The sequence below is a fragment of the Chiloscyllium plagiosum genome, chromosome 22, assembly GCF_004010195.1.
Source record: "Chiloscyllium plagiosum isolate BGI_BamShark_2017 chromosome 22, ASM401019v2, whole genome shotgun sequence".
Taxonomy (NCBI): domain Eukaryota; kingdom Metazoa; phylum Chordata; class Chondrichthyes; order Orectolobiformes; family Hemiscylliidae; genus Chiloscyllium; species Chiloscyllium plagiosum.
This window is the reverse complement of record NC_057731.1, coordinates 37324419-37335620: the sequence shown is the minus strand read 5'-3', so window position 1 is coordinate 37335620 and position 11202 is coordinate 37324419. Positions and strand designations below refer to the sequence as shown.

General features: G+C 38.1%; 1 protein-coding gene across 3 annotated transcripts in view; it reads right to left on the bottom strand.

Annotated features, from left to right (window-relative positions):
- Positions 1 to 11202, bottom strand: part of atrnl1b (attractin-like 1b) — a 944158-nt gene that overhangs the window by 775376 nt on the left and 157580 nt on the right. For all 3 annotated transcript variants that reach the window (XR_006314946.1, XM_043712811.1, XM_043712812.1), the window contains exon 8: positions 7710 to 7965. Coding sequence is in view for 2 of the 3 variants with exons in the window: in XM_043712811.1 (XP_043568746.1) it covers positions 7710 to 7965 (256 nt within the window). In the remaining variant the exon portion in view is untranslated. The remainder of the gene's footprint in view (positions 1 to 7709; positions 7966 to 11202) is intronic.

The window sequence follows — 11202 nt, the reverse complement described above, 5'->3', positions numbered from 1 at the left end:
TATTTGTAAAAACTCTTTGGGTTCTCCTTAATTCTATTTGCCAAAGCTATCTCATGTCCCCTTTTTGCCCTCCTGATTTCCCTCTTAAGTATACTCCTACTTCCTTTATACTCTTCTAAGGATTCACTCGATCTATCCTCTCTATACCTTACATATGTTTATTGGAGTTGAACTCATCCAGCCAACTAAGTATTATTCCAACACACTCCTGTCTTGTGGACTGCAAATGGCATAGCGGCTTTGAAGAGTGAACAGGTGAATTACTTTTCACAGGAATCCCAGCATTTGACCTGCCATTATACTTTTATGGTTGCTCCAGTTTAATTTCTGGCTGATAGTAATCCCCAGGATGTTAATAGTGGGGACCTTAACAAAGGCAAAGTCATGAAACATCAATGTGTGGTATTTGGATTCTTTCTCTCTTCTTTAAGCTACTTACTTTTGGCACTGGCGTGGCACAAATTTTACTTGTCATTTATCGATCCAAACCCAAACGATGTCAAAGCATTGTTAGATTTGGGTGAGGACTGCTTCATTGAGTGAGGAGTTGCAAACTGTGCTGAAAATTATGCAATCATTAGTGGTAATCCTTACTTCTGATCTTCTGATGGAGGGAAGATGATTCATTAAGCAGCTGCTGATGGCTAGTCTTCCAAAATTACTCTGCATCTGAGGTGATTGACCTCCAACAACCATGCAGTCTCCAACTAGTGGAGCTTTGCCCCGATTTCCATCGAGTCTAGTTTTCCTGGGCTCCTTAATGGCACTATTAGTCAAATACAGATTTGATGGCAAGGACAGTGATTCATTTCCCCTTTTCAGTTTAGCTCTTATGTTTGGACCAAGGTTGTAGTGAGCTCAAAAGCTGAATAGGCCTGATGAAACCCAAACTAAGTATAGTGAGCACATTATTGTTGAGTAAGTGGCAGTTGATATCACTGTCTGAACCATCTAAAACATCCATTAGGTTGCTGATGACTGAGAGCTGACTGATGGCCCATTAATTGCCTGGGTTGATGCTGTCAAGCTTTTCAAGGTCAGAAAATACCTGTGCAACTTTCCATGTTGTTGGGTGGAAGCCAGAGTTATATCTGTAGTGGATCAGTTTGGCTAGGAACATGGCTGGTTCTGGAACATAAGTCTTCAGTACTGCTGCTGGAATGTTGTCAGGTTCCAAAAGCTTTCTAATATCCAATGCCTTTAACCATTCCTTGATATCACATAAAGTAAATTAAATTGGCTAAAGGTGGGCAATTGAGGTGCTAGCGACATCAAGAGAAGGTCAAGATGGATTACCCACTCAGCACTTCTGACTGAAGATGTTTGCAATTGTTTCAGCCTCATCTTTTGCACTGGTGTGCTTGGATCCTCTACCAATTAAGAAGGGGGTACTTATCGAGCCCCCTCATCCAGTGAGTTGTTTAATTGTCTACCATTCACAGCTGGATGTAGCAGGACTGCAGAGCTAAGATCTGATTCAATTGTAACAGAATTACTCAGTTCTATCACATGCTGCTCAGAATATAATATTGTTGCTTCATCAGGTTGATCATCAGTCTTATGTATGTCAAATGCTGTTCTTTGCATGCATTCCCGCAGTTTTCAGTGAACCATAGTCAATCCCCTGGCTTGGTAATAACAGTAGAGTAGCTATTTTCTGATATATTTCACGCAAATTATTTACCTTTTGTTTTTTATAATGTGATGTAGAATTTTAGTATGTTGTTAATACTTAGGTTAAAAATGAAGGACAAAAAGTTAAAGTTCTGTGAAGGTGACATTTTTTAAGAGAGTAGAAAATCATGTTTGAACACTAAGTTCAGACAATTTCCAAAAAGCATGTGACTGAAACACAATGACAAGACAAACTACGTCAGGAGTTAACTGATGAAACATTTACAGAATTGTATTTTTATGAGATACAGAAAGATGGGCTGGGGCCACAATCAGGTTTCCATTGAGAAAAAGTGTCATACCAACAGAAGGACAATTTAGTTTGTGGCAAACAGGCTTTCAGAGCTGGAAAATTTGTCTTAGCAGTTTAATTGAACAGGGATTACCTTAAAGTTCAAGAAGGGAGAGTCAGTGAATTAGGTGTCTTTGTATATTAGGGATAGATAGTAATGGAGAGAATCATATCTGTTAAACATAGAGCTTATCACCAAAGGAAAATGCTTGTAACCTCACGTCTTTTTTGATATATAATTTCAGTTGCATCACATTTACGATCTTATACTCCACAACCAACTGATGAAGGAGCAGGGATCTGAAAGCTAGTGCTTCCAAGTAAACCTGTTGGACTATAACCAGGTGTGATTTTTGTGTTGTGTGATATTTAAACTTGTAACCTCATCAGTTAAATAAGAAACTAAAGAGTGAACATAGGATGATAATTCACAAGGATTACATGTCTGCAAAGGATATCTCAGGGACGTTAATACCTTTCTAATTTGACATTGATAGCATTTTCATTTATGTAAAATAACTTTCTTTTCCTAAAAGAACATTGACATGCATTGCATAATCATGTTCAGTGACTACCCAATCAAACTGAAAAAATAAAACTGATGACTCATCAGGTCAAGTTTCACTCTGAGATATGACTTGTCCAGTATTACCGTCAGCTGTGAACATAACAATTGCTTAAGTTTATCCAGTTTTTTATCTAAAAGTTTATTTAAAAAATAAACAAACTAAAAAGACTCTCTGATAGCTGTTTTAGCTAAGCTATGATGCCCCAGAAAATAAGTGTATTGATGATAGCTGAAGATGACTACTTAGCAAACAAGCTCGTTACTGTCATCATTTTCTTAAAGAAGTTTGAAGAATGTGTAGACCACCAGTGAAAAGCAATAAACTGATTCTCTTATATTGCACCCAGTATTATCTATGCTGCTGAGGAAGGAGACCTTACAATGCTAAATCATTTGCATTCAAGTCCCACCCAGGATTTGATAGCCAAGGAAGGAGCTACCAAATAGATTGCTATCAACTTGCACATTCTTGCAACACACGTCAATGGTTGTCAGTAACAGCAGGAAAGATTTCTGATCAACTGTGTGATGAAAAGGGAGTTGAAGCCTCTACTATCATGATCAATGGCTTTGGCCTACAATATGCAGGAAACACAAGCATGAAAAGGCACGTGTTATCACAACAACTTGGACTCGAGTGATGTGTAACATACCACCAAAAGCAGTAAAGGCAACTTATATTAGTACAAGATGTTTGGTATAGTTAAAGAGTAATACGATTCAAATCACCTTCACAAAAATTATTCTTAGGCTATTGCATTTTTACATACCTGCCACATATATGATTTTAAAGTGGCATTTTCAAATAATATAACGTTAGCAGACAGCTTATTGCCTTTTCGGCTTGCATGGAGTTGATTTTCCTCAGGAAATGATTTAGCTTTATTGCACTATTCTATTATCATGCCTGCAATATAACAAATCCGAGATGATTGCTAAAAGTAATGTTTAACTATTTCCACATAATGCCAAAATACTCTCGACAACACATTTACAACTCTCGCATTTTCAAACTCCATGTTATTCAGAGTTACACTATTATCCAATGAAATATCTATACATACAAGTATTCACACAGATATCGAAAGCATCTGTTTGGGAGACTGGAGCATAACCATAAGCAAAAGACTTCTGATGTGACATAACATTAAGCAATACTGGACAATGTAAACAAAACTAACCGGCTAAATTCTGCAGCCTAGCGTTTAGAGTGGTTTTATACAAAAAGGTGGCACGGTGGCTCAGTGGTTAGCACTGCTGCCTCATAGCGCCAAGGAACCCGGTTTGGATTTCCGCTTCGGTCGACTGTTTGTGTGGAGTTTGCTCGTTCTCCCTGTGTCTGCGTGGGTTTCGGCCGTGTTTCGCTCTGGTTTCCTCCCACAATCCAAAGATGTGCAGGTCAGGTGAAATGACCATGCTAAAGTGTCCATAGTATTAGGTGCATTAGTCAGGGGTAAATATAGGATAGGGGAACAGGTCTGGGTGGGTAATATTCAGAGGGTTGGTGTGGACTTGTTGGGCCGAAGGGCCTGTTTCCATACTGTAGGTAATCTAATCTAATCTAAAGGGTTAGAAATTAAAGACGTTAACTGCTAACAGATTCTTAGTTATTATGTTGGGTTGAACCCTATGATCAGTGGCAAAGCATCCATGTTTGTCACTGACCCAAAGACAACTGCCCACGAAGCTCTGATAATCTCTGCAGTTGTCCCTAATTCAACAACAATTTGGTTCTGCCAGTAAATCAAGAAAATCACTCTGCATCCGGCAACAATGATGTTATCAGGCAGGGCAAGTACCCAATAACACTGAACTACTCTCACAGACAGCAAATCAGAAAGTAGAAACTAGTGAAGCCATTCTATTTTCATGTTTAACTTTTACAGATGGTGAAATAAATGAGTGGGACATGCACATGATATTAAAGGTAAAATGTAAAATAACGAAGAAATGTAATTTATCATATTGAGAAATGTGACATTTAACGAATTTTAAAACTCTAAGGGCCAGTGAGCCTGTTTAGCAGTAATTCAGAACTTAGTGTGCTGTTTCAAACCGAGTTACACTTGATTTCAGTCTTATGGCTGATTCTATCAGCATCAGGTCTTTAAAGAAGCGTTATTACTCCAGTACCATTCTCTTTTCTCTCCCACCCCCCAATACCTCTGCATATTATTACATATAAATAACGGTCCAAAATCTTTTTAAATGCCTCAATTGTATCTGCCTCCACCATATTTCCAAGCAGCGCAGTCCATACCCAAACTAATCATTGATTGAAAAAGGTTTTTTTTCTCATATTATCCTTGCTTTTTTTTTCAAATCACTTTAAATCCATGGCATCTTGTTTAGCATACCTACTCCATTCAACCATTCATGGTTTTGAAAACCTCTACCAGACCTCTTCTTAGCCGGCTTCCCACTAATGAGAACAATTCAAGCCACTTCAACATATTCCATCCCTGGAAATCCTGCAGAACACCAGTGCATTAGACCCTTCCTGCAATGTGGCACCCACAGCTCAAAAGAGCAACCCTATGGTCCCCTGGGATCCTATGGTGACTTTACCTTGCCTTACATCAGACTCCAGATGAGATCTAATTAGATCCAAAGAGATCTAATGACACTTATTAATAAAGTCAGGATTACTGCATGCTTTACATACTGCTCTCTCCACTTGTCCTTTCACCTTTAATAATCCCTGCATATTTTCCACCCACGTCTCTCTGCTCCTGCATTCCTTTTAGAATTGTCTTCCCTATTTTAGTTTGTATTTCAATGTTCTTCCTACCAAAATGTACCATTCACACTTCATTGCATTGAACCCATCTGCCACCTAGCCACCCATTCCACCAATGAGAGTATGGCCTTTTCTATTCAACTTTCTTCATTCCTTTATCTTTTTTCATAGAATCATAGATATTCATAGAATTTCTACAGAGTAGAAACAGTCCATTTGTCCCAACAAAGTCCACACCAACCCTCCGAAGAGTATCCCATCCAGAACCACTCCCCTACTCTATTATACCAAATTTTCCCATTACTAATATACCTAACCTACACAGCCCTGAACACTATGGGCAATTTAGCATTGCCAATTCACCTAACCTGCACATCTTTGGACTGTGGGAGGAAACCGGAGTACCCAGAGGAAACCCACACAGACATGAGGAAAATATGTAAACTCGACACAGACAGTTGCCCAAGGGTGGAATCTAATCCGGATCCCTGGCACTATGAGGCAGCAATGCTAACCACTGAGCCACCGTGCCACCGCTCTGTCACCCCATGTTACACAGAGTCACCACAATGCTGGTTGATCACCTTCACACCTTTTTTTTGGGATTTGACAGCTAGGTTTTTAAACAGTCAGGTGCCTTTTCTCCAGCAGACCACTCCATTTGTTCAAGCAGGGGACTGCAATCAATGGCTAGCTGTTTCATACCCAACAGGTTCTTGATACTGGTTTTTGAACCCAAAGCCTTCGAGCTCAGAGGGAGGAGCAGTCTTCACTGAGTCATTCCATTTTCAGTTACATCCCAATCAATAGATGTAATATTTTTCCAAAGATGTTCATAATGATACACCGTACTAAGGACCATGAAAGTGGAAGATCTTCGAAGTTTGATAACTTGATTGATTTCAGTTCATTTTTTTAAAAAAGGATTGAAGGAAGGAACCTCATCAGCATACTCAGTGGCCAAAAAAACACAGAATCACCAGTGGCATCTCCTAAATTTCTATGCTTAATTGTTCATCTGCTAACTCAAAACATTGCTATCAGTTGCAGAGGAATATAAAATATCGGCTGACAGCCTTGTCATCACTCCAGTGCAAAACTTGAATCATTTTGCATTATCTTCTCATTGGAAGGCTTTGTTTAATTTTCAATACTGAGGAGTCTTTTTTGATTAATTGATTTCACAAAACATTTCAAGCATTCAGCACACAAATTTCTTAAACTACAGCTGAAATAAAGAGACATGCTGTTCAAGCATTTTGTCCTGTATAGACCTGTATATGCTGAATATGAGATAGGTCCATAGTTCAGAGTGACAAACAATTTATATTGTTGATATAACAACAAACTGGCTAGAGGGGTCAGTTACCTCAATTGGCTGGATGGCTGGTCTGCAATGCAGAGTAATACCAAATAACATGGGTTCAATTCCTACACCAGCTGAAGTTACTGTGAAGGATTCTCCTTCTCAACCACCCCCTCGCTTGGCGTGTGGTGACCCTTACATTAAACCACCACTAACCTTCTCTTTCTAATGAAAGGGCAGCCTTATGGTCTGTGAGGATCTTTACTTTATAGACTGGTGCTAACTTTGACAAGTAGACGCCAATTAGTCAAAACATCGACATGGAGAAATCACCAGAGAACTAGTATCCCTGTGCTTTTGTTTAATTGAAAAGTCACAATGCTTTTGCTCAACACCTTCTAGGACCAAACAGCTCTCTTGTTTGGCATTCATCTGCTAATTTTAACATTCATTCTATTCAATGCCGACACCCTGGCATTCAATGCATTGCTACAGGATGCATTGCAATTACTTACCAAGGCTGGTCTGCCAGAACCTTTCAAATCTTTGACTTTTTCCAGCTAGAAGGACAAGGCAGCATATGCACATTCCCCACTAAGTCCCACAGCATCTGGGCAACTAAATGATTGGTCCATTGCTGTCTTGGGAGTCAATATCCTGGAACTCCCTCTCAAACAGTACTGTGGGGGCCCTTACACAAGAACAGCAGCAGTTCAAGAAGTCAGCTGCCAATTACCCTCCCAAAAACAATTAGGAATGAGCAATGAATGTTCGCCTAATAAATAAAGCTCAGAAATTGAGCAGATTTTAAACAAAAAGTCTGGACATGCTCTGTCTACTTGGAGAAGGACAGGACCCTGTAAAATTAATATACATAGCTTCTCACAATGTTAAATGGGGCTAGTACGTTTCCCATAATAGTGCTTTGACCAGGGTCAATTTCCTGTTTTTAAACTTAAAACAAAAGCCTGCAGTTTAACTGTTCTCTTGCATTTGCCATGGCAATTACTAGACCAATCAGCAATATTTTCACATGCTATACATATTGTTCTGAAGAGTGTAAAATGAGAAGCTTCAACAGCACATCTTTTCTCGGCAATACTCAAATACCAAGAGATCAATTACTTACTAATATTGTATTCCTGAACACTGTTTATGTAACCATAAAGTGCAGAATATCCAAAAATGATAATCATGATAACATCGCCACTGTCCATTTCAATGATGTGTGCAGAATGCCCTTCTACATCATACTGTTGCCCAGGGGAGAGAACAGTTGGAATTTTCCTAGTCCATGAGAGAGTGGGGATATTGAAGATCCATAGTTCATTTGTGATATTTCCATTATCAGTATCAATTTTTCCTCCATACATGTAAATATCATCCTAGAAAGGAAAAAATATCATTAAATAAATGTAACAATTACTCTCATTTATCTGCATAATGTTGATTTTTTTCTGAGTCGGCAAGCCAGAAGTTTAGTGCTCACTGAATTTAATCTCTACTTTATACTCCATGACAATTGGAGAGCAATAACCTTGTGGCATTACCACTAGACTATTAATCCAAAAACTCAAGCAAATGACTGAGGACCTGGATTCAAATCCAACACCTCCCCCCTCCCTCCTCCCTCCTCCCCCCCCCCAAACGCCCCCTCATGGCAGATGATGGATTTTGAAATCAATTAAAAAAAACCTGGAATTAAGAGTCCTGATTAAAAGGTTCTGACCTGAAATGTTGACTCCCCTGCTCCTCTGATGTTGCTTGACCTGCTGTCTTTTTCCAGCTCCATACTTTATCGACTCTAATGACAACCATGAAAGCATTGTCGACTGCTGAAAAACCCCATCTGATTCACTAATGTTCTTTAGGGAAAGAAATCTGTCGTCCTTACCTGGTCTGGCCTACATGTGAGTCAAGACTCACAGCAATGTGGTTGACTCTTAACTGCCCTCTTGAAATTAGGGAAAGGCAATAAAGGCTGGTTTAGCCAGAGACACTCACGTCTTGTGAGTGAATTTCTCAAAATTCCAAATAAATTCAATGTGGTTCAAACACTCAATTGAATGAGAGAGTTAAAGGGATATTTTAATTTTGGTGCAAAAGTTGTTAAATTGAAAATAAAATCAATTAATCAATTATTAGAACAGGGTATTTAATCAGTCAACCTGCTCTGCCATAATATGATCACAGCTGATGTTGCACTTCAATGTCTTTTACCCACACTGTCCTCATAAACCTTTAACCAGAAATCCATCTCAAAACATACACCTGAGGCAAAATTGCCACAGCACTCTGTGGTAGACAATTCAAATTTACACTAGTATTTTTAAATTTACTGATAATGTAGTTCAAAACTTATTACTGACATCAAAATGAAGTCAACATGAAAAGAAAGGTCGTTGTCATAAAACACTGACTCTCTCTTCACAAGTTATTTTTATATAGATATTTAGAGTGTCAAATATTATACTGATATTTATGCAGCTTTTTGCTCACAATAGCCCAATACTCTGTTTTATAAGCAGGAATGATATATAAATTTAGTATGGTAATTAGGTAAACTTGAAGATAAAGTATTTAGCAAGTTCCTCAAAGTGATACCCAGTTATGATGAAACCATAATTAAGACAACATCTTACTTGATAATTACATGATAGTAACAACATTTCAAACTTTTGAAGTTTAGAAGAGTAAGGTACAACTTGACTGAAACATAAGAACCTGACAAGGTGCACATGGAAAGGACATTTCCTCTTAAGGGAGACTCCAGAGCATGGGATCACTTGAAACTTTTTTAAAATGGGTCATGATTTAAGAGAGACAAGTTCTTGAAGGGTCAAATGCCTAAACTTGTGCCTCGTCTGCAAATTGTAGTCAAACATGCTACCACCACTTCACCATTTAATTTTTCATCAAATAACCGAAAAAAAAACAAAAGACCAAATCATAGCTAAAAAGGACAAAATTGTACCCTTAGGCAATACCTTTAAAATGAACTAGTTTTCACTTTGTACAGAGTTGAAAAGAATTTAAAGAACATCTCAATTCTGAAAGCATTTTTATATTCAAATTCAGTCAGGACTTTAACGTAGCCCATCAACTCCTTCTCAAGTCAAATAGGAGAAGATTTGCCAATGTCACCCACGATCCAAAATAAATAAACAATGCCAATGTCACCCACGATCCAAAATAAATAAACAAAAAAAAAGAATAATCATGCAATCTCTGCATCCAGTTCCACTTAAATTATTCACAAACATCCTCAAACATGTCTTTACTTGCAGTTCTACCACAGCAGGCAACATTTAGAGAGCACAGATAACTTCCAGTCAGACTGTGTAAATATTAGATCACAGAAACACTGCTGCACCAATATAGAAGGGTTACTTCTATCCAGTGTATTTAAATCAGGAAATAATAATGAGCAAGGGAGAATGGACAAGTTAGATAATTGTTAGTAACAATAAAGGTAAAGTAGCTGTTGTTTCACTAGACCACGGGCTGCTCACTCATTGGAGATAGACAACTGGTGGATGGTTTAAACGGAGGGTCACCATGCCTCAAACAAGGGGAGAGGTTGAGAAAAAGAGTACCATAATACATCTAAAAGGTTACATATAAATATCAATTAACATTTGTTTACATTATAGAGAAATATAAATAAGCATAACATCAAATGAATAGCAAAATTAACACAATCATGCATATTACTGTCACTGATTACGTTGCGTAGTATTTGGCAAATCCTATGCCTGAAGTTACACAATAGCCAAAGAACAAAACAACAGTAACACAAAATCACATGTATAAAAGTAAAGGTCAGATGCATAATGTACATGTAACATTTTCATATTACAATAAAAAAGAGAGAACTTATCCAGATCATCAAAAATGGAAATTCATCTTTGGTTAGTCAACAAGCCAACTAGATTTCATGGGCCACTTGAAGTCGATAAAAGGATAAATTAAGACTGCCATGACAGTCAGTTAATTGCTACTGTAATTTCAAGAATGAGTTAAATAACTAACCCAGAATGGTGGGCTAAGAGAGGTAGCATATTCTATCATATTTACCAGACTGGTCAGATGGATGGTAAAGCCATTTCAAGTCATGTGCACTCCTATATGCCAGCAAATTGGAACTGTGGGCCAAAATGCCAAAGTAGAAGTAAGCCTCTCATGGAAAACATTCAATATAGTTTTATCAAATTTCATGAAAACGTACATTTGTTTGTAATTATTCTACCCTTAAAAAAATACTTATTTTGGGGAGGCAGTGGTGCAGTGGTATTATCACTGAACAAGAGGACCCAGGATAATGTTCTGGGAGCAAGGATTCAAATTTTAATACAGCAGATGGTGAAATGTCAACTTAAGGAATTAATCTGGAAGTTATAACTAGTCCAGTGGTGACCATGTTATCTATTGGCATGAAAACCTATCTGGTTCACTGATGGTCATTAGGGAGGAAATTTGACATCCTGCGGATTGGAGGGTGGCTAATGTTGTACCACTTTTTAAGAAAGGTGGGAGAGAAAAAGCAGGAAATTATAGACCAGTTAGTCTGACCTCAGTGGTGGGAAAGATGCTGGAGTCTATTATAAAGGATAAAATTACGA